This window comes from Phyllostomus discolor, chromosome 13 (assembly GCF_004126475.2).
Source record: "Phyllostomus discolor isolate MPI-MPIP mPhyDis1 chromosome 13, mPhyDis1.pri.v3, whole genome shotgun sequence".
In the NCBI taxonomy this organism is placed as follows: Eukaryota; Metazoa; Chordata; class Mammalia; order Chiroptera; family Phyllostomidae; genus Phyllostomus; species Phyllostomus discolor.
In genome coordinates this window covers 45,883,359-45,908,016 of record NC_040915.2, presented here as the reverse complement: position 1 = coordinate 45,908,016, position 24,658 = coordinate 45,883,359, and the positions used below count along the sequence as shown (strand labels likewise).

Here is a 24,658-nt window from a genome sequence, read left to right as displayed (position 1 = left end):
TTATACTGTTGTAGTACTTCACTGTTTTAAATATAAAAATTGACTTTGGAACATAAGCCAAAGGGAAGATAAAATTTTAGTTCAATTTAATACATAGCACTCTGGAAAATGTACTGGCCACAACAACAAAATGTTCCCTGTTCTATCGGGTACCAGGACATTTAGCTAACAGCCATTCATGATATGCTTTGTTTTTTGTTCTTAAAGTGAATTGGCATTTCCTAAATTTGGAATGTAACTGTTAGTTGGAGATACAATATTGCATTCTTTGATCCTTTTCAAAATTAATATCTTTAAATTATTATTTTATTTTATTATTTTATATCTTTATTACTCAAGTAATTTGTGTTTATTGTAGAAAGCCAAGAAAATACAGATCAGAGTGACAGCTTTGACAGTGTTTAGTACATTCAGTAAGTGAATAGATATATTTTTATATAGTTTTCTTGATGAGGACATCCAATAGTAGAGTAATTTTAGGTGTTTTATTTAAAGACTGTAGAGGTTTAGCGAATTATACAATTGTGTCCAGTGCATAGTATCCTGAAAATAGGAAAATAGTATTAAGTCACATGTTTAGGATTTCTGGTCTCTTAAGCCAGATTCTTAACACTATTCTGGCAGAAGATGTCTTCTATGGAAGTATTATTATAGGGCTTCTGGTTAAGATGGCGGCATAGGCAGGCATGGCTCATCTCTTCATACAGCCACATCAAAATTATAGAATAGCCATCACTCAGAACCATCAGAAATTGAGTTGAATGGAAGTCTGACATACAGCTAAACCATACAGCTAAAATATAGAACAGCCATCACTCAGAACCATCAGAAATTGAGTTGAATGGAAGTCTGACAACTAGGGAATTGAGGAAACTGCATCCATCCAGACTGGTAGCAGGGGTGCAGACACAGAACAGGCTGGTCCCACATATGCATGTGGTGGCTAAAAATTCAGGAGGGATATCTTGGGACTGAGGAGTCCCAGTTCCACACCAGGACCCTCAGCCCAGGGTTCCAGTGCCAGGGAGATAAGTCCCCACAACTTTTGGCTGCAAAAGTTAGCAGGGATGCGTTGGTGGAAGAAACTGTTGGAGCCACAGGCTGTTGCTCTTAAAGAACCCACAAATGGACTCTCATTCTGAGCTCCAACACGGGAATAGCAGCTTAAAAGGCACCAGTGGAATACTGGGAGAATCTGAAGTGTCTGGTATCTAGGTGAGCTGAGGCCATTGTCCTTTTTCTAAACCTTTCCCCCACAGGCAAGATGGTGCCATATCTGAGACTCCCATCAACCTGACTAACACTGTTTGACCCACCTTGGAGATCCCCAGAAACTCTGCCCCACCCAACTCATGGGCCCACCTAAGCTGCTTTCCCATGTGAATGGCTGGTCTTGGCTCCTGCTGCACAACTTCCTACATCCTCTCAGACAAGCCATAGCTGGCCTCAGTGAGCCCCAGGTCCTTCACTAGCTGCAGCCAGCCCAGATTCACAGCTTGGCTTCGCCTGGGAATCGCCAAGCTCAGCACAAGTAGCAACCATCTCAAATTGCTTTATAGCTCAAGCAGGGTGGCCCTGGGCAAAACACAGGTGGAGGCTGACCTTGTCTTGTACCACTCAGGAAATCCCCGGGTCAGTGTACCCAGTGGACAACTACAGACCATGTCAGAGCATCACCACCCTACTCCTGTGCAGCTGATCCTACATGGAGGGTGGAGGTTGATGGTCAGTGGTCACAGCCCATCCTTGCAGCTGACTGGCCTGGGTAAATCCCTCCTGTTGACCTGCCAAGAGTAATCAAGGCTCAACTACAAGAGGAGGGTGTACTCAGCTGACACAAAGGGTGTACCTTGAGTACCTGGCTTAAGTGATAGGGGAGGCTGTGCCACTGGACCCTACAGGACACCTAATATATTAGGCCACACTACCAAGACATGGAGTCAAAACACCTCTACCTAATACATAGAAACAAACACAGGGAGGCTGCCAAAATGAGGACACAAACATGGCCCTAATGAAAGAACAGATCAAAACTCCAGAAGAAGAGCTAAATGAAATGGAGATGAGCAATCTATCAGATGCAGAGTTTGAAACACTTTATAAGGATACTCAAAGAATTTAGTGAGGATCTCAGCAGTATAAAAAAGATCCAGTCAAACAAAGGATACACTAATTGAAATAAAGAACAATTTGCAGGGAAACAACAGTAGAATGGATGAAGCTGAGAATCAAGTCAATGATTTGGAACATAAGGAAGCAAAAAAAAAACAACTATGCAGAACAAGGAGTAAAAACAATCCTAAAAAAATGAGGATAGTGCAGACAGCCTCAACTTCAAGATAACTTCAAGAAGTCCAACATTCACATCATAGGGGTTCCAGGAAGAGAAGTGAAAGAGCAAGAAATTGGAAATCTATCTGAAAATATAGTGAAAGAAAACTTCCCTAATTTGGTGAAGGAAATAGACATGCAAATCCAGGAAGCACAGAGTTCCAAATAAGATGGATGCAAAGAGGCCCACTCCAAGACACATAATTAAAATACCAAAGGTTAAAGATAAAGAGAGAATCTTAAAAGCAGCAAGAAAAAAGAAGTTATTTACCTATAGGAGGGTTCCCATAATGTTGTCAGCTGATTTCTCAAAAGAAACTTTACAGGCCTGAAGGGCTTGGCAAGAAATATTCAAAGTCATGAAAAGTAGAGACCTATAGCCAGATTGCTCTTCGCAGCAAAGACATCATTTAGAATTGAATGGCGGATAAAGATCTTCCCAGACAAGAAAAAACTAAAGGAGTTCATCATCACCAAACCATTATTGTAGGAAATGTTAAAGGGACTTACTGAAGAAAAATAAGATCAAAATTGTGAATGATAAAATGGCAAAAGTACGTATTTGTCAACAGTTGAATCTAAAAAACAAAGTGAGTAAACAAGAACAGAGACAGAATCATGGATATGGAGAGTGTTTTAATGGTTTCCAGGCAGGAGTGAGGTATGGGGGAAAGGGTGAAGAAGTGAGGCGATTAAGAAGTACAAATAGGCAGTTACAGAGTAGCCATGGACATGTAAAGTACAGTATAAGAAATGGAGTAACCAAAAGAACTTATACTTATGACCCATGGACATGAACAATGGTGTGGAGATTGCCTGAGCAGTGTAGGGGGTGCTGGGTGGAGAGGGGGCAGAGGGGGAAAAATCAGGACAGCTGTAATAGCATAATCAATAAAATATAATTAAAAAAGAAAATCTTTAAACATGCAAAAAAAAATTATTATGGAGATACTGTCAGTATAGAGAAAACTTTTTTAGAATAATTAATTGGCATTGTTCGTTAATTATAAAAAATAGAAATCACGGAATTTAGTACTGCTTTTATTTTGTGTTAAAGACTTACTCAGATTTCTAGTCCCTTTGAGTAAAGGAAGGTAGGGTTTAACCATTGATTCTTAATTCTGGGTTCATATTTTAGTTATCCATGGAGTTTCAAAAATGTCTAATTCTCAATTTTAGAGATTCTGACTTAAATTATAATTAGCCTCAGAGAGGCTCTGGGCATGTGTTTCCGAGGTGCAGTCAGGGATGTGAACCTCTGGGTTCACGTAAGGTCCTAGAAACGGCTCTTTTCTGTGGGTCTTGAGGGTTGGTACTTTATTTCCCTGCCTCACAGGTGTCTTTTTGTCTCAGGATTGGAGATTATCTTGAATAGTCTGCTGGTGTTAGTTTGATACTACTTTTGTGCATTTTAAATGGGTAGATGGATTGAGGTTTTATTTTAAAATTTTTAAGGGTTTATAGAGGTAAGTGAGAAGGAAGACACTGTTTTCTTTCAGAGCTTTCTCTTAATTTTCTTTGTAATAGTGATGTCTACTTCTTAAGGTTGATAATGGCTAAATTTTGAGTGCGTAACCTGTGTGTCAGACTCTCTGCTGTGTGTTTTGTGTGCATTGGTTTCATTTTAGTCGCTACAACTTCTTTCTGAAACTGAGTATGATTATTAGCCATATGTTGTAGATGAGGAAACTGAGTCACAGTTTTAAATAAGTTGGTAAAAATGAAGACACAAACCCAGCATTCTCTCACTCCAGGTCTTGCTCTTAAATGTTATGCTGTAGTGGCATAAATCAAGGGGTCTTGTATCTTGTTTAGCTGAGTTGTGTCAGTAAATCTGCTTTTAGCTTAAAGGATTTCCCTACAAATGAAGCCAAAAGTAAAACCAAAATTTCCAGTGTAGTATAAAATTCAGATTTTTATATGGGTTGAGATTCTTTTCTTTTTTAAGTCTTTGGCTTTATTTTTGGAGAAACTTTTTAAAGTTAGTAAGGTCGATGTGGCTTTTAAGTTCTTAATGCTAGCTAGCTTTATTGACGTCAGTAAATTTTAAAACTTGTCATATTTATATACAAAAAATGCAAATGAACTAGAGTCTTAGAAATAGTAGATAATCTTGTTATGGTCTTATGAGTAAATTTCATTTGCTTTCTTGAATGTTATACATGTATCAGTTTGAATTATGGGCAAAATGAAAATAGCTTTACATCTTATAAGCTGTGGATTCCTTTTGTACACACATAATTAGCATTTTATCCTTTTTTTGAATTCAGTTGCAAACAGATCTAGAATATTTTCAGTTTTTTTCTCTTCATTTTTTAAAAATTTTCTTTTCAAGCAACTGGCATATCATTTCAACTTGCTTTTTACTTAGTTTCCTGTCTCTTTCTAGTGTTCCTTTCTTACCTGCTTTTCTCCCTCATCCTCTTTCTGTTGTTCCTATTATTGCTCCTTATTCATATGTTGCTCTTTGATTTAATACTCCAACTGAACTATGTTTTTACTTCTGTGGCTTCTCCTACTTTTTATTTCATTCTTCCTCATGATTCTTTCTATTGCTTTATTTCCATTGTAGTATTCTCAGCCTAAAGAACAGGAGTTGGTAAGCTTAAGGCCTGTGGTCCAAATCCACTCATCAGTAAATAAAGTTTTATTTTAACACAATTATGCCATTTCTTTATGCATCATCTGTGGCTGCTTTCATGCTACAGTGATGCAGTAGCAATAGAGAGTGATGTAATTATAATAAAGAGTATATGGTTTACAAAGTCAAAAAGCATTTAATAGCTGGTGCTTTATAGAAAAAGTTTGCCCATTCTAGTCCTGAATCATTTTCCCTACCGCATTTAGGCTGTTAGGTCTGATCAAAAATACATACCATACTGGTTTTGGTGAAATAACACAGAATATACTTTGTCTCTAACCTCATGCTTTGACTGTAGTCTGATACTGTGTAATTTCATTTAATTCCTTATTTGTGACCATTCAAGTTGGATTTAGCCTGAAGAATCACTTTGCTTACCAGCTCCTTTGTCATAGTAAGTGAAAAATCATATACGGTTATTGGGAATGCTCTCCCATCACCAACCGTCTGCCCTTCCTCCAGCTACACATTCGTCTTCCTCCTTGCCGGCGTTGTTCTCTTTCCTTTGGTGTTTAGTGGAGGGAACACCTCACTTCCCGTTTAGTCTCACCTTCTCCAGTCATGCCCTGGACTCTGTCCGTTTTGCCATTTCTGGGTCCTTGCTCTTATATCAGCTCTCTGTTTCTGAACTCTTAACCTCTTCTTTTCCACTTATTCCTTCCCTTTAGCCTGAAAACCTATTCAAATCCTTCTCATCCTAAAAGGATCACTTTTTATCTTGAATTCTTGTAGTGGCTATACTGCCTTTCTTCCTTTCTTAACCAAGCTTCTTAACTCTGATTTTCACTGGACTTCTCCTGCTGTTATAATCTGCCTTTGATACTCACAACTTGGAAGCTTCTGAGGCTGCCAGTAACCTTTAATTGCTTGTTTTTTTTGTACTCTTTTCAGTCTTTGCTGCATTTGACACTGCTGATTTCCCTCCTTCAGAATCTGCTCTTCACATCTATCTTATTAATCATTCCTTGAATACTTTACTTTTGGGCTTTGTTGCCATCACACTGCCCTTAACGTGCTTGTGTTCCCAGTGTTTTTCTTTGCCCTCCGCTTAGCCCATATCAGCTGCTTGTATATACTCGTAATTTCAGCTATCACATCGACCCACCCCATATTGACCAGATCATTTACTGATAACGTAGTATTATAATTAGATATTTCACTGTTTCTCATTATTATACTTTGAGCTCCTTGTATGTGGCTACTGTATTTTTTTTTTTTTAATCCTTGGAGGCTAATACAGTGTTTTGGCACATAGTACAGGTAAAATATAAATGTATTTTGAATGAATGAAATTAGAGTCTCCATGTAAAGAGTGAGGAAGCTATAAGTGGTCTTATGTGAATAGCCCAGCAACAAATATTATTGCACTGTAGAATGTGTACATTGCTGTGTTTGTCACTATGGACGGCACAGAGAAATTCAAGACGTAATCTATTTTGGGTCCCTTTTGAGAACTTAGTGAAACTGTATACCTTCACCCCAGAAAGAATACACATACAGACTTCTACATTTAATTCCATGGTATCACAGTTCCATAGGGAGTTCGTATACTCCATGTTAAGAAGCTCTGCCTTAGGCATTTTCAGAGTTGTGGGTACCAAGCCATGGGAAAAAAAGCAAGAAAAATGGTATATTGAAACCCGTGGCATAGTTTTCCAAATGGAGACCTCAGACAAGTTGTAATTAGGGAAAGCTGGGGTGTGAATGTGTGGTTTAGAGAGCAGTGTGAAATAGTGTCATACAGATTATTTTATTCCAATATTGCACTGTTGTGTTCTCCTGTGGTTGCCCTGTAGGTCTGATAGGACAAGGTCCTGTGAGTAACAGAGGGATCTCATCCGATGGGCGTGACATTAGGAGTGCCATGGCAGCCATTTAAGAAGAGTCAGATCCTAGAGCAGGATATGGCCTGGGAAGCCTTGGATTCTGAGAAGTTTAAACGTGTTTCAAATTCATTTGTGGTTGGTGCTCTAGTGGGGTGGGCAAGCCACAGCCTTGCAGCTGAGTAGGCACATTTTTCGAGCTAGGAGTGCAGTAGACTTGATAGACGGGCAGGAAATGCTCAAGTTGGATGGGCAGCCAGCCTTAAAGCTGGTTGATCAGGATCAACAGCCTGCCCTTTGGGCAGGAGGGAGGAAAGGCCCTGTGGTAGGTAGGCACCTGGGGTGGTGGATAGGCAGGTGGTCTTATGGCTAGGGGCTATCCAGGTAGGGGGGCAGGAAAGCCCTATAAGGAGGGTTGGCTTGGGCTTTTCAGAGTCACTTTTCTAGTGAGCCAGCTCTAAGTAACTCTGTATTGTAATGCTCTTTTGTTAGAACCATTACGAAGTTTATTGCTTCAGCTTTGCTGTGGGCTACTAAAAGAAGGATATGTGTCCCTACTGGGGGCAAGTAGACCAGCATTTACTGGTCTGCTGTGTAGGTAGCACAGAGATTATTGAGATGTTAAAAAAAATGGTATGGTAGAATAGGTGAGGGAAAGCTAAATGGAGTAATTTGAGATACATAGTATAGGAAGTTGCTTATTAAAATAAGGTGACCTTAAAATTTTTGTTTATACATTTTTATAGCATATAGAACTTCTCTGCTGTATTTATTTGTATGCTAAGGTCAAAAATATGTTTTTATTTATTAAAAATGCAAAGAAGAGGCCCTGGCTGGTGTAGTTCAGTGGATTGAACTCGGGCTGCAAACCAAAGCATTGCAGGTTCGATTCCCAGTCAGGGCACATGCCTGGGTTGCAGGCCTCGGCCCCCAGCAACTGCAAATTGATGTTTCTCTCTCTCTCTTTCTCCTTCCCTTCCCTCTCTACAAATAAGTAAATAAAATCTTTAAAAATGCAAAAAAGTAGAATACAGCATAAAGTAGAATTTAATTTACACAAAATTAAAATATTGTTTAGTACTAAGAGTAAGGTGGTCTGATTCAAGATATGTATGGAAACTAAAATTTCTGTTTTATTTAATATCATTAATCAGTTAGACTATATAAAATAAAAACATTCACAATAGAAACAGAACTTGAAATATGTAAAAATAAACATCATATATATGGATAAGCTGATGACCTATAAAAACACTGCAGAAGGACCTAAAATATTTGACTAAGTAGAGAAATGTTCCTTACTTTGAATGGAAATATGTAACTCTATAAAGTTTTGTGTTGTCCTCAAATCTCTAAAGATAATATCTCTATGTTGTAGAAATCGACAAAATTCTAAAGTTCTTTTCTACAGGAGTCACAAAAGAGGACTTGCCCTACCATACAGTAAAATGTACTAGAATTAAAACATAGTTATCACTCTGGCTTATGTGGCTTGGTTGTGGGTTCAGTTTCAGGGCAGGGCACATACTTAGGTTGCAGGTTCGATACCCTGTTGGGGCCCTTCAATTGATATTTCTGGAAGCAATCAATTGATATTTCTCTCTTCCATCGATGTTTCTCTACCTCTTTCTCTAAAAGCAGTGAAGATTCCTTGGGTGAGGATAAAAAATAAACATAGTTAATTACCACAGTGGTAAAGAATACAGAATCCAAAAAAGACAATTTATATAGGTATTTTATTAATATATGATAAAGATAATACTTAAATATGGAGTAAAGGTGGACTTTGAGGGAATTAGATTTACACTTCATAGCAGTCACCAACGTGAAACTTAAATGGTTAAAGAGGAGAAAGCATTAAAACTATTATGGAAGTTCTAGAACAAATCTGTGAATTGATATCATTTAGACATGGGGAGGGACTTTATAAGCATGCCATCAAAGCAAAAATTCATGAAGTAAAATACTGAAATATTTGATTATAAAAAAATTAAAGACATTTGAAGAAGTACCATAAATTTTAGAAGACATGCTGCAAACTAAGAAAAACAATAAAGATAGTCTACTTCACTAGTAGTCAAAGAAATGTAGTTTCAAAGCAGTGGGATGTGGTTTTTTTTTTTTCTCTCAACTTGCTTGAATGGTAAGAGTGAGAAAGTTTAATACTTACCTTGTTGCAGTGAGAGACTCCGAAAATGACTTACACTCTATGTGGTCAAACTGTCTAGTAGTTAGCTCCAAATGAGTCTAGGACATTTTCAGGAAGACAGTTTACTTGTAGTGTTGTGTGATGCTAGCATACCCAGTCGCTGTCTGGGTTTAGATTTATTTTCTCTTGCTCTGCAGAGTCTCATTGGAGTCTTTATGAATAGCAGATATGTTAAAGCTAGTAATAAAGCAGGGCAGTGAAAGAATGTGGATAAATTGTCTCCATTTTAATGTCTATTCCATGTGACTAAATATAAAGCTGATTGCTTTTTTTACCCAGATAGCCCTGGCAAAGAGTTTTAAGTGAGCATGTGCATTTGAACAGTTGCTCTTCTAATTTATATTAGAACAAAACAGCTTGAATCTGTAAACTGTTTTATATATTTACCAAGGAAACAAACACATGCATGTAGCTGTAAGAATTGGAATTCACTTATTTCATTTACTTTTTCTTTACCTATTTCTGAACACTTTGGCTATAGGGTTGAGAGTACGTTTTTGTAAAAGACTACTGTGTTGGCTAATAGTACTGGCAGTTCAGTTCCTAAATTTCATATTTTGATTCCTGAATATTTCAGAATTTACTTTTTTTGCCCTAAATTTTCTACAGAATTACTTACTTTCTTTTTCTTTCTCTCTCATTCTTCAACTTTTGAATTGCTTTCCAAATGTTGAGTTGCTAATTACAGTTCCTTTTATGTCACTAGAAGGCTTAGAAAAACTAAGACGAAACATTTTATTTAAAAAATAATTTGTTGCCCTGGCTGGTGGTGTAGCTCAGTGTATTGAGCATGGGCTGTGAACCAAAGGGTCGCTGGTTTGATTCCCAGTCAGGACACATGCCTGGGTTGCGGGCCAGGTCCCCAGTAGGGGGCATGTGAAAGGCAACCATACATTAATGTTTCTTTCCCTCTCTTTTTCCCTCCCTTCCTTTTTCTCTAAAAATAAATAAATCTTTAAAAAAAATAATTTGCTTAAAGTTTTAACTACAGAATCCAATTTGTACATCTCAGAATTTTTTTTAGTAGGAAAAATAAGAACTACTGTTTTTTAAGTAGGAAATATTTTTCTCTCGGGTATTTTTCTGTTTTTATGTCATTTTATTATAACACTATAAAATTTAATTATTCGTTTTATATAGGAAGAATGTGAGGTTTTGTTATTATTATTAATGCAGTCTGGAGCAAACTAGAGCTATAGGCTTTGGTATTCAAGCTTTGGGTCATATAATGTAGTATCTGAAGTACTTGTCTGGTCGCTTGTGAAGCCTCTCCCCCGTGCTCTTTCCGAACAGTGTGTTGATGAGACGTCTGTTTTCTAGTCATATTCTAGGCTGCTTCGTTGGTCTCTGTAAGAAGGACAGAGACACAAATGGCAAACTAAATATTTTTAACGAGAACAGTACTTTTGGGTTTGCTTTTTCATATAAGTTGATTCTTTCCAGACTTTGGTCAAAAGTGTACTTAAATCAGATCTCCAAAGAAAACAAAATGACTTGGGTGGTTTGGTTTGGTTTTTAATTCCTAATTAATTTTTTAAAACGAAGCAGGTGGCATTTGGACTAAAACTAAAGACTCGACATACTGTCCTTTTGGAGCTGCTCGTTGCTCAGGAAAGAACTTACTCAGGTGGTTTGCTGTGTTTCTTAGAGCTCATTACTTCTGCTTTTCCTCTGCTGGCTGTGCCCCCTTTGAAGCTGACAGGCTTTAGGACTCTGCCTACCTCAGCTCTTCCGATAGCCTCGGCCTCAGTTGTCTTGCTAAGGTGCTCTCTCTCATTTGTTTCTTGAGCAGTATATTTACTGTAAGTTATAGGGCTCAGGAATTTTTTTTAAGATTTTATTTATTTGTAGAGAGGGAAGGGAGGGAGAAAGAGAGAGAGAGAGAGAAACATCAATGTGCGGTTGCTGGGGGCCGTGGCCTACAACCCAGGCATGTGCCCTGACTGGGAATCGAACCTGTGATGCTTTGGTTCGCAGCCCGTGCTCAATTCACTGAGCTACGCCAGGCAGGCAGGCTCAGGAATTTTTTATGGAGATCACAGTCCAACGTAACTGCTGCTTAGAGAACAGAATAATGGCATTTTCCTGGTAGTTGTGTATAGCTACCAGGAATAGAAGACCTTTCCACAACTTTTTAAGTGTATTTATATATAATATAAATACATTTCTTTAGATGTATTATCTATTTTGACCTAATTTTTTGTATAAAGGGTGAGGTAGGTATCCAACTTCATACTTTTACATATCGATAACTAGTTGTTCAAGAACAACCTGTTGAAAAGACTCTTTTCCCCATTAAATTGTCTTGGCACCTTTGTTAAAAATCAGTTGACTGTATGAATTAAGGATTTATTTCTGGGCTTGCAATTCTGTTTCTTAGATCTGTATGTCTGTTTTTTATGCCAGTATTACACTGTCTAGCTTACTGTACCTATGTAGTAAGTTTTGAATTCAAGATGTGTTAGTCCTTAAAGCCCTATGTTCTTTTCCAAGATTGTTTTGGCTGTTCTGGGTTTTTTGTATTTTCATGTGAATTTTAGAGTCATCTTGCCAATTTCTGCAAAATGACAGGATTTCATTGAATCTGTAGATCAATTTGAGGAGTACTACCATCTTAACGATGTTAAGTCTTCTAGTCCAAGAACATTGTATGTATGTCTTTTCATTTATATTTTTTTAAATTTTGTTCTCAGGTTGGAGCAATATTGTTTTATAGTCTTTACACCTGACTAATACAAATTTTTCTTTTGACTCTTGGTGTGGTAGGCATTGTAATCTTTGAGCCTCTCTCTCAAAGTGAGAACACACCTGGATCGCGTCTGCTCTCCTGCCTGCTGCTGCTGCTCTGTTAACTTCCCTGTGTACACAGTGCCATCATGCTTCATAAGATCCCTTCTAGTCATAAGCAAATAATTTCATGATTATTATTTTGAGGGGTGATTTTTATTGTTTCTTTGTAGTTTCAAAGTTAACGATATTTTATGAAACAACTTCTGGAGATAAAAGCAAAAATCTTTCCTTATCATTTCTTTTCTTTTGAAGCAAATGATAAAGTAGAATGGTCATTTATTTTATGATTGGACATATAAAAAATACCTATTATAGATTTTTAGAATCAAGCTTAGCTAGATTTATTCTTTTAGCTCAACATAGTGCACTTCCAAAGAAGATTCGCCTCATTTTCAACCATTATTCAGCTGCTTATAGTGGATAATACAGATGCAAGGATTCTTTTAGTTTAAGTTTGGGGAGGAAGTTGTAGTTTTCTTCCTTTTTACCTTGCTCCGTCAACTTTTCCTTTGTAATGTTACATTCACATTCTTGTCTTCCTCTTTGTTCTCATTGATAGTTTGTATCCAAACATTACTGTAATTTCCTAATTTTTGTTCCAAATTCCATCACTTGTGGTTAATCTTGGATATTATCACAAATAAATTCTTAAGCATTGCTTTTATTATACCATCTCAAAATCTACGGCCTGTTTTGCTTACAAGAATAAGTTTGGACAAATACCTGCCATGCAGGGCCCTTCCCAGTGGAACTTCTCATTTTTCAACCTAATCTTTCATTATTGCCTATACCAATGGCTACCAAACTTTCCTGCATTTTACTTTTAAAACAGAACAATTCTTTCTCTCTGCCCCCAGTGAAGTCTTATGCTGAATCCTAGCTACAACAAAGCAGTTGGTGGAGGAGAGGAATGGGAGGTGTCCTGTAACCTTACCTATTCAGCTTTCCCTTGATCTGCTTGAGGTCTCCAGGGAACCTGCATAGGGTTCCTTGGAGCACAGTTGGAGAACCAGTTGTTTGCCTCATCCTGAACATTTAGCTTTATAAAGCAGTATGTGATATCTTTTTGCCAGTGTATTTTGTATTTTGTCTCTCTTCAAACATTATGATGTTCTGGATTATAGAAATCCTGTTTATAAAACTAGGGATGTGTACTCTCCGTGTGTCTAGCATTAATGTCTTACAAATAGTAGGTACTCAATGTATATTTATTCTTTCAACTGATATTTTTAAAATTTTATATATATTTTTACACTCACTGCCAAACCAGGGAAAAACTAGTGTGTGTTTGTTTTTTGTTTTTTACATAGACATATTGCCATAGTTGATTAGAATTATAATTACCACTCATTTATAGGAAACTCAAAAAAGCAGTTATTTCTAGCCAAATATAAAAACAGCTTTCCTACAGTATGACATATCCAGAATCTGTTTTCCTAACAGAAGGTTGCTTCTGGTAGGCATTTTAATGTACTTTTGAAATATAAAAAACAAAATCCTAAGTGTCAACTTTGAAAATAAGCCCCCGTCCTGACTGGTGTGGCTCAGTTGGTTGGGTGTCATACAGCAAAGCTAAAGGTTGCCAGTTCGATTCCTGGTCATGGCATGTGCCTAGGTTGTGGCCTGGTCCCTGGTAGGGGTGTGTGAAAGGCAATACATTGATGTTTCTCTCCCTCTCTTTCTCTTTCCCTTCCTTTCTCTGAAAATAAATAAAATCTTTAAAAGAAAAAGAAAAAGAAAGAAGCCCCCAGGTGATTCTTATACAAGTGAGAGAAGTCAGGAGCATCTATAACATGTAACTCCCTTATATAGATAAGATAGATAAGGGAGTTACATGTTGAAGCTTGTATACAGGCTATTTGAAAGTCTTTTAAAGTAATTCCCCTTAGCTGTTGTGTGTTAGAAATGCACATATACTTGAATTTGTATCTATGTACCTAGTGTTTTCATTAGTGAAGAATAGGAAGAAATCAGCTTTAGCCCTGGCTGGTGTGACTCAGTGGACTGAGCGCAGGCTGTGGACCAGGGGGTCACTGGTTTGATTCCCTGTCAGGGCACATACCTGCGTTGCAGACCGGGTCCCCAGTGCAGTCACGCAAGAGGCAACCACACATTAATGTTTCTCTTTCTCTTTCTCCCACCTTTCCCCTCTCTCTAAAAATAAATAAATAAAATGTTTAAAAAACAAAAACAAATCAGCTTTATTTCAGTTCAGTTTGAAATCATACAATTAAAGGTTTTACCATACCTTGGAGATACAAGGTCTATCAGGAAAAAGTCCAACCATTGCTAATATAACAAGGATGGTTTGTGCGACATCAGTGTAACCTGGCAGCCAAGGAGAGTGGACTGGAATGTGCATGCGTGAATAATGACGACTTCACTGTAGTAGTCATGGGGCAGTAGGCACCACTGAGTGAGCATGTGAACTACTGCATTCAAAATGACTAAGTGAATAGAGCAACGAATCTGCACCAAATTTTGCATTAAGCTTGAACATTCCTCCGTGGAAATATTCAGATGATTCAGAAGACCACAGCTGTGGGCAGCTGATGACTGGCAGCTTTATCACAACAGCACATCTGCCAAATGCATCACGTCTTATGCAGAATTTTTAGGCGAAGTATTAAATCACCCAGGTGACTCAGCCTCCCTGAAGGCCAAATGTGGTGCCCTGCAACTTCTGCCTTTTCCCAAAACTAAAATCACCTTTGAAAGGAAAGAGATTTCAGATTGTCAGTGAGATTCAGGAAAGTATGACGGGGCAGCTGACGGTGACTGGGAGAACTGTGTGAAGTGTCAAGGGGACTATTTTGAAGGGGACTGAAGGGTCATTGTCCTGTGTACACCGTTTACTGGGAGAACTGTGTGAAGTGTCAAGGGGACTATTTTGAAGGGGACTGAAGGGTCATTGTCCTGTGTACACCGTTTTTTGTATCTTCAGTAAATGTTTCTTTTTCAGTTATGTGGCTGGATACCCTCTGGACAGACCTGGTGCAATTACTTTATCTTTGTGCTAACCAGGGTAAAAACAGCCCCCTTTCTACGTAAAGGTCACAAAGCTAATTTTCCTTATGCAAGTGCCCTAGAGGCAAAGATATGATTAGGTAGATAGGTCTCTGTTTGGAAAAATGACATCTTTTTCTATTAAGTAAGAAATTATTTTAAAATTTTGTGTATAATGTGAGGATTTAGACAGTTGGCCTTTTCTTAATTTTGTTGTATTGGGACAGTCCTGTCTTAAATTGTGTCTTGTTTATCATGTTGTGAGGTCACACGACTGCTTACTGGTGTGTTCTTCTTAATGGTAACGTCCCCATCTACTGGGAAGTCATGGTTTTGCCACTACTGGCTTTGTTTTATTTCAGAATTTCACCTGCTGGGACAGGAAGAGATTATAAGCAGGGAAGGCTCTGTTGCCTGTTCTGGGGGTACGTGTGCTGCAGAGGCAGATCCTGGTTTCCTGTCCCAGTCCTACCACATGCGAATTCAGGCTGACCTAGGTTATGTTTTTATTACTTTATACTAGCGCTCCTTGATTCATTCTCCCCTAAGAAATTTTTATTTGAAAGAAAAACTTTAGGACTGACTTTTATGGATCTAACCTCAAAGACTTGAATTGTATTGTTGTATAACCTCATCTCCATGGTATATCAACCACTTCTAACATCTTAAGTATGAAATAGTTCTGCTTAATAGGCCCAGAATTACAACTGGAAAATAGTTGTGGTCATTCAAAATGAGCAGGATCCACGCCTGCATTTTTAAATGGGCAAGTGCTTGTCTGGTGTATTTTGTAATGTAACTATAACTTTTTGGTGTTTAGAACAGAGGCTTTGAAGTTTTGTGGCTAGGACCCTGATACTTTCAAATGTTAGTCTGCGAATGGTAGATGTTACAAAAACTTATTTTCAGGTTGGTTATTTGGAACAGAACACTATGCCTGCAGAAACTTAGCCTTCTGAGCTCTGTTACTTCCTGTCTTTCATCTCTATCCCAGTTTAGCAGTCTGGTTTCATGACTTCTGTCATCACTTGTAACTGCTTCTCTTCTAGAATGCCCTTCAGGATCTACTCTGACAACAGCCAACTTCACTTTTACTCTTCTCCCTTTCTTTGCTCCTCATAAGGCTCTCGGACCCTTCCCAAGCCCTCCATTTGTTTAAATGAAGAAATTGAGACATTTGTTTGATCTTCCTCTGGCTCTCCATTTTTAAACTCCTCTCTGTCTACTCCTATAAATAAAGATAGCCTGCTGGGTGTGGCTGAGGAAAATGCCATTGTGGTGCTGGTTAGGAGTATAGTTTCTGGCTCATGCTGGAGCTTCAGGAGCGCTCAGCAGACCTTTTTTTTACCTGTTTCTGCAAGCTTAATGACCACTGCCTGTGGTGGACTCCGTCTCCTTCATTTGCTTTATCCACGGCGAATGCTCTTCCTACTTTCTAGAACATGTAGACAGAGTCCTTGACCCGGATCCATGCGTTCCCAAATGGTTTGTGAAGTGGATTCCCAAGCATCAGTGAACTTCAATGGGGGAAAATACTAAATTGTTATTTTTAATAACCTTTAATTCAAATTTAGCATTTTTCTCCATTTTTAGTATGGGCAGCAAACTTAGTGTTTGCAGTGTCTGTACCTCTAGCACCTATAGAATTCAGTTAATTTTATATCACTTGCATAGATAGGGATATCTCAAAATAATACTTATGCTTGTTGCCTCTTTAAAATTACAGTACTTACTAGATTTGCTGTTAGATCTTACTGTTTACTGGATTAATAAAGAAGCATATATTACTATGGCACAGATTTGGTTTTTTAGATTTTGATAACTGTTTCATATAATTGATTTCCTGTGTATTTTATGCAATTAAATCCATAAGCTCCCCCAAAATGCCAAAGGGGTACATGAATCAAAGAAAAAGGTTTAAGAATCCCTAATCTAGAGGCTCCTGTGTACCGTGCCCGCCCCCCATGCTCCCTGCTGTCCTCTCTTACCTTTTCTCCTTCCTGCCTGAGGGGTTGCCTCCACTTGTCCCCTTGGTCCTTTAGGTCCTACCCACACATCCTGGGCCCTTGCTGTGTTCGTTATCCCCACCTTTTTCTTCATGTTCTTTAATACTGTGTTCTTTAGTATTATCTTTGTAATAAAATTCATGGCTGAGTATATACTTAACAGTGTGAAAATCCATAAAAACAGGTGAATATGAAATACAAAGGTAATCTTATCTGTGGACTTGTGTACATTTGGAGAAATTTTTAGTGCTACTCTAGTCTGTTACAGCCCCTTTACTTTTCCCTACTTAATTCTTCCTTCTTTTTTAAAAAATTATATTTTTAAATTCAATTATTGATTTTAGAGAGAGAGAGGAAGTGGGGGAGAGAGACAGAGAGCGATTTGTTGTTCCCCCACTTACGTATTTATTGGTTGATTCTTGTGTGTGCCCTGATCAGGATTGAACCCACAACCTCAGGGTATTGGGAGGACGCGCTAACCCACTGAGCTACCTGGCCAGGGCTTGCTTGTGTGTTTGAAGTCCTGATCAGCTGCTGGTTTTAAAGCCACAGCCTTTTGTTCCTCAGAACTGTGTTCTTAAACTTGAACACTTTTCACATTTGATCCTACAAGATGTGCTTCACATCTGTAACTACTCTTCTGTACCTAGGAGCTCCTCCAGGAAAAGCCAGGGATTGTGTCTTAGTCACATGTGACTCCCTAGCTCATCCAAACTCAGTGACACCCAGTAAGTGCTAATCAGTTGCGACACTGGCACCCCACCCACTGTAATGGAGATTCTATTGTGTACAGATTGGTCCTTGTGTAGCTAACTCATGGTACATGATGAGAAAATACTTTTTCAAGTCATTGAAAAAAGTCACAGTATTAATAATTGGTCAAAACAGAACAATATTATTGAAATAACGTTTTTTATTTATCTAAAATTTCAGTGTTTGAGAAAAAGCAGATTTAATTGAAAGAGGAAATGGTTTGAGAATTTTGGTGAAGACTTTTCTGGAAGTATATTGGAGGGTTTCTGATGTTAAGTCTGATAAGGATTTTTAAATTTCAAATAGTTTTATGTAACTTTGTAGTTTTAATTTATATTTATTTTATAGCACATTACTAACAACCTAATTTCACCACTGTTTTGGCTCTTTAAAATATTCTCAGGCAATTCTGCTTTTTCAGGGTCATAACTGACTGAGAAGTAAAAGAGGGGAACTTGAGGAGGAGAGTGCCTATCCTGTTTCCTGGGTTTGGGGCTGAGGGGTAATCATGGGGTAGGGGCAGGTATTAAGACATTTCTTTCCGATCACCACCAGGTGGCTCCATTGGCCCAGAATGACTGGGTTTCCGCTCAGAATCAGAAAGAAGGGAGGCTTTGAGAGCCCACTTGCTGTGGGGGTAGAATAGGGGGACTTGGGGAGGGAGTCAGATAATCTTGTACCTTTTTTTTCCTTTCTAGTTTAGAGATTTTTTGTAAATTGAATGTTTATAAAGCAGGGAATGAAGCACATGATGAAGTTATATCTATTGTTTCATCTGATAATTTTTACTGTTTTTCTTTTTTTTCTTTCTGTACCTATAGTTCCTTCAGAAACAGGTAACATTTTTCTAACAGTCACTTTGTATTCTTGCATCTTGCCTTTGTAATGCTTTTGTTTCTTACCATAGAGGATAATGGAAAGTTAATACACTCTAATTTATGGCATTGGGAAATCAACATGCAAATTCCCATAATTGCAATTAGGTTACAGCCAGTTGATTTTCTGAACTTTGCAGAAATTCTGGCTACAACACTGTACTATGTAATACCAACCATGTTTTTCAAAAAACCCAAACATGGCTGTTAAATAAAACAGCATTTTTAGAATTTACAGTGGTGGATAATGGTAACAGTGTAGAATGGAATAGGCAGGCCTTGCTTCCTTCCAGCTAATGACATGGTGCTGATCTGAAATAGAGTATTTATGAGCAGGGCGTTCCCCGGCACCCTGACACTGTAGCCTCATTTTGTGCTGACTTTGTTTCTGCACATCGTTTCCCAAACTCTTTACTCATCATCAACGAGAGACTTTCCTTTGGGGGAAATTTTAAAAGGAATATCATTCCTTATTAAGAGAACACTTTGCATTTTTCCTTCCCCCATTTCTGCCTTGAAAGAAAACCATAATGCTAAGTAAAAACATGTAAATAGTCCATTCCTTTTAGAAGTCTGGTATTGTAAACAGAAGATTTAAGATAAAAATGAGTATTGAAAGAAATAGGTTATTGAATAAATGTCCTGTTACTACAACCTAAACTGTGATCAGCAGAATAAAACTTACAGTTCAATGAGGTTTGCTTTTTCACCTTGGCTCCCACTGAGGGAGCCTTTCTGTTTTGTTTAGAATAATACCGATGATAAAAGTTATTTAAGCTATTTTCGTATGTTTCAGTCTCTCAATTTTATGTCAGCTCAGCTGTCTCTAGTCTTTCCTGGATACTTTACGATACACAGACATACATACCTACAGTGAGAAAAAGTCCATTTACGTAGTTCTATGAAAAAATCTATTGCTGCTTTAAGCTTTAATTTTGTGAATAAAAATAATGCTATTTTTAATGCTGGATTTCCACCTAAATATATGCTTTATTCACATACATAGGTGCTTTTCAAAAATGAGTGTGATTAAAACATTAACAGGATCTTAACTATAAATTAATAATACTGTTGCTTCTTGCAGAAGATAACACAACTGGTTTGGGATTTTCCTGTAACCTTATTGTCAGTTCTAGTCTTGTGAAAATTAAAGTAGGGAATTTTAGCTTCCTAATGTAAGTTACTATTTGATGTTTTCTTGGAGCGTTTCACATTCTTGAAAATACACATGGCAAAATTAATTTTTACCAAGAATTTGTATAACTTTAACATGATACAGAGTAGGGCTTGACTCAGGTGAGTGTCTTATAAAGCCAAGTTTTTAGGACCATCAGAGGCTTTCATCTGAAGATGGCATCATGGAGACGGCATCAGCCTGTCCGAACCCCTTAGAAAGCCTTTTCAAACGCAGTCATCTTCCAGTGACTGCTGCACCCCACTCCCAGCTGAGGTGTGCTGCTTTGGGGACTCCCCTCTGGACGCTCTTGGCTTGTACAGTTGCTAGCAGTGGGAGGTGTGCTGCTGGTAGAGCTGGCAGCTAAGCCCGATGGTACAATTGTTTTTATTCCCTAGTGTGTGTGCACACCTGTACACACCCGTACACCCCCAGTTTAGGGTGAGAGGAGGAAAGAGCTAGTTAGATTTGTAGTGCCATCCCTAAAATCTCTGGCTCGAATTTCTTATTTTGTCATCACGTAGCCCACTAAGGAGCAGGTGATAGTTACAGAAGCAGTACCAAATCACAGATCCCTCTGAAAGTGGCTCTTTTGAAGAAGACACAGATGTCGATTGTTCCCTTCCTTCTCTGCCTTGGTGGCAGACTGCAGAAAGGGTCAGGGCACAAGGACTGGGAGCCAGTCCCCTCTCGCAGAGCCAGACCAGCAGAATTATCAGTGCCTAGCCCTGTGCTGGACGATACCCTGTGGATCCAGTCATTCAAATGCAAGTGTTTCTCGCCAGGCCATTTTCTAGTGCTTACATGGCCCGAGTGGATAGTGCCTATTGGTTGAACATAGTGATACTACGTTGTTTTCACAAGCCAGTTGTCCTCAGTAACATGAAGAGAGGAGAAGAGGGCACAAGTGAGAAATAATTGATAGGCCTGCTGCCTATAACTTTTGGGGACAGTTAACACTGCAAGGCCTGCACTTTGTAACAGGGTGGCTGTAGGGAAGAATGGTGTCTGCAAGGATGAGTCATTTAGAATAGCTTCAGTTACTGATGGCAGGAATATGTTAGAGCACTGATACTTGCATACAGATATATGTTCAGAAAGTTTAAAAATCTTAGGTCTGGTTGCAGGAGCTCTGAGGGTGTCTCTTAAGCACTGGGTTCATTAAACAAGAGGTCTTGTTTTAGGTGAATGGATAGAAATTTTCCGGATAACTCCTAAAACACAGAGTAACTATTTTTGATATAACTTAATGACTTGTGAGTACATAAAAAGTTGTATGTAGCTTAAAATTATATGGGAATATATACTTTCATTAATAATTACCTATGATGCCAGTTAAGTTTTTTGAAGGATATAGTATTAGGAGCATTGAACATCTGAAAGCATATTGTTAATGAGTGTTATTCTTTCTGTGTTAGAGATTTCCTTTTCATAATTATTTGTTAGCATACATCTTTGTTGGTAATTTTTTTCTGTGTTGATAATTTATGTGTACATAATGTAATCATTGTCCAGTTGGTTGTATTATCTTTAAACCAAACACATCCTTTACAGATGCATTTACTGATTCTGCAATCAGTGCTAAAGTGAATGGTGAACACAAAGAGAAGGACCTGGAACCCTGGGATTCAGGTGAACTCACTGCCAATGAGGAACTAGAAGCTTTGGAAAATGACGTTGTAAGTAATATGTTTGGATTAGTATCAGACTATGGCCACGTGATGTGGTATGACATCCTATCACTTGGTTTTAACTTAAGTATGTTGTTGTTCTTATAAGTGTATTTAGAGCAGCAGTTCTGTTGTGTAAATAGTGACTATCATCTGTATTTCCCCCAGCCCCACCTCAGGGCAGTAAATACAGAAAAATGTTTCTTTGGGATACTTTCAAATTATGTCTCTGTTTTTCAAGTAAGTCATAATAAGCAACTTTTACAAATTTAAATTGAGAACCATGGGAAACTGGAAATGCCACCCTGTTTTGCTTTGAGTACTCTGCCCCAGTAAGGCAGCCCAAGGCGAGTGTTGTGGTATCTTGTCTGTTGATTTTAGGTGAGGTCCAAGTATAACTTTAGGCCTCTCTGAGGAAGCCCATTATTAAAGTATATAGTTAGGTAACATTAGAATTAAAGCAACAGGTAAATTTCTTGGTCTTAAATTAGGATTATTCTCCACACAAATCTATTTTTAAAAGCCTCTTGGCAAATATTTTTACTTTTCCTATACCACATCATCTGTAAATCAAATGCTTAATAAAGACTCTATCTTTAGGATTCTGTAAATCAATTTTCTAAATTGTAGAGATAGAAAGCAAAGTCTCTTGCCAAAAATGAGTGTTTAGTTATCAGAATTTAAATTGGATGAAGACTCTTCCATGGAATATTACAGAGAAGTTTTCATAACAAATCTGCTTTATCTTTTAAGTCATTGTTCAGTCATAACTACATAGGAAACCTCATTATTTGGATATGATATAGGCAGTACATCATTATTAATTTTCAAACTTTAAAGAAGCATATATAACCTAATGTGAAGGTTCTGAGGCCTGTGTAGCACATCACCTGTGTGGAGGGTATAGAAAAGTAGGCCCTCCTCTTTTTTTTAAATTGATTTTAGAGAGAAAAAATCATTGATTTGCTGCCCCACCCATTCCTTCATTCATTGGTTGATTCTTGTATGTGCCCTGACTGGGTATCAAACCTGTAACCTTGACATATTGAAATGACACCAACTAACTGGGCTACCCAGCCAGACAGGCACTCTTTTTTTTTTTTTTTTTTTTTTTTTTAATGATAGAAAAATTGATAGATGCTTTCTAGAGAGCATTCAGGCAATATCTATCAAAATTTAAAATACACATAACACTTTGTCTAGCACTTCTACCTCTGAGAATTTATTTTTGCCCTAATATATTCATAAGATACTCAAATAATTATGTATGAGGATTTTTTTTGCAGCCATTTCTGATAGTGAAAAATTGGTTACATCCTCACTGTCCATTAGAAGGGTGTGGGTTAAGTACATTTATTGTACCTCTGTTCAGTTGAAATACTGTATGTCCACTAAAAAGAACAGCATTCTGATGTGGAAAGATATGCAAGACTTAAAGAAAAAACAAGTTTTAGGACAAGAAGATCCTATTTGAAATTTTTGAGAGAGCTGATTATATTCTTATATATGCATAGAGACTGTCTAGATTAAGCACAAGAAGTTGTTAATAGTGGCTATGCATGCCGGGATTGGAGACATCAATTTCGTTGGATGTCTTTCTGCACAGTTGAGATTTGGTACATGGAGCACATACTACTACTTAAGTAATTTTAAAACCTCCACAGGTAACTGGTTCCCTGTCCATGTGTTAGGGCCAAAGGGTTGTGGTGGTGGTGGAATTACATTATCGTTTTATCTGGATTAGCACAGAAGGCCCAGTTGATGGTTGACTTAGAGGCAAGCTTCAGTGTTAATGTTGCTTGGGTGACTCTGTGCTCTCTCTTCAAGATGGGTAATGATTGAATACTGTATTTGGTCTTTTCCATCAGTCAGGCTTTAAAAGAGGAATTTAAGTACCATATTTTTCTGACTACAAGATGCACTTTCCCCCAAATTTGGGGGGAAAGGGGGTGCGTCTTATAGTCTTAATGTAGCTTGCCTGGCTCGCTGTGCTGGAGCAGGGTCACAGGTTATTAAATATTTTATCTCATTTTTTGCTTCAAATTTTTTTTCTATTTTTTTCCTCTAAAATCTGGGTGCATCTTACAGTCTGGTGTGTCTTATAGTCCTAAAAATATGGTCATAGAAGTGATTACTAAGACATTAATATTCACCAGTGAAGATTTCTCCTGCCTCTGCCCCTGATTTGTTGATTCTTACAGATTAAAGAATGTAGTTAAAAAACACACAGTTTAGCTTTAGAGAATGGTAGCTTCCTCATAGAATTGTAGAGTTACCTATACTGAGATTACAGGTTAGGGCACCAAGCCCTAGAACCTCATTGTTGAGGACCCACCGCTACTAATGGCAAAAGCTAGTTCTCAGACCTAGCTCTTGTGACTTTGTCCAGTGGTTACATGTTCACTCCGTCATACTGCTTTCCCTTTGGGCATGCCCGGCGGGTGGGGGGGGGGGCACTGGCAGGGATCTAGTACCATGCTCCACCTCGAAGCAGTGATGCAGCGGGGAAGCTTTAGCTTCTCCCTTCCTTCCGCCCAAACACTGGGAATATTTTTGGCTGTCAGAAAACACCACTTGTCTCACACAGTCCTGATGATCAGTCAACTCAAGAAGATTTCCAATAAATACCCTATAAAAAAATGGCTGGCAGGGCACAACTCACTCATGAGTTGGCCTGCGTACACTTGGACGCATACTTTTCATTTCTTCTCAAACGGTGCCTGTTTCCTGGCTTCTTTTCTTTTTCTCTGCCAGAATAAAACTTGCTTTACTCTCAAAAAGAAAAAGATGGCTGTAAGGGAATAGGGAAAGGAGAGAATCCTGACCTAAAGGCTCATATTTTATGAAATAACAAATGTTCTAAACTTTTACTGACAATCTCTCAAATAATTGTTTTATATAGTTATTTACCAACTTGTAGGGGTTGATGTAGAAGAAAAATTTTTCCTTAAAAAATTTCTAGTCCTGACCAGTATGGATCTGTTGGTTGGCCATCATCCCCCAAAGCAAAAGGTCAACAGTTCAGTTCCTGGTCAGGGCATGTGCCTGAATTGTGGGTTCATTCCCAGGTCCAGGACACATGCAAGAGGCTACCGATCGATGTTTCTCTCCCTTTCTCCCTCCCTTCTCCTCTCTCTAAATAAAACAAAACAAAACAAAAAAACACATTTTTTAAAGGTTTTATTTATTTATTTTTAGAGAGAGGGAGAGAAACAGCAGTGTGTGGTTGCCTCTTGTGTGCCCTCTATTGGGGACCTGGCCTGCAATCCAGGCATGTGACCTGACTGGGAATTGAACCAGTGACCTTTTGGTTCATAGGCCCGCACTGAATCCACTGAGCCACACTGACCCGGGCCAAAAAAACATTTTTAAAAGAATAT

General features: G+C 38.2%; 1 protein-coding gene across 10 annotated transcripts in view; it reads left to right on the top strand.

Annotated features, from left to right (window-relative positions):
• Window positions 1-24,658, top strand: part of ATXN2 (ataxin 2) — a 95,116-nt gene that overhangs the window by 28,505 nt on the left and 41,953 nt on the right. For 7 of the 10 annotated variants that reach the window (XM_036014089.1, XM_036014087.1, XM_036014083.1 and 4 more), the window contains exons 6-7: window positions 18,381-18,395; window positions 21,163-21,287. In XM_036014089.1, the coding sequence (XP_035869982.1) occupies window positions 18,381-18,395; window positions 21,163-21,287 (140 nt within the window). The remainder of the gene's footprint in view (window positions 1-18,380; window positions 18,396-21,162; window positions 21,288-24,658) is intronic. The other 3 variants (XM_028527250.2, XM_028527249.2, XM_036014086.1) reach the window with 1 other exon arrangement.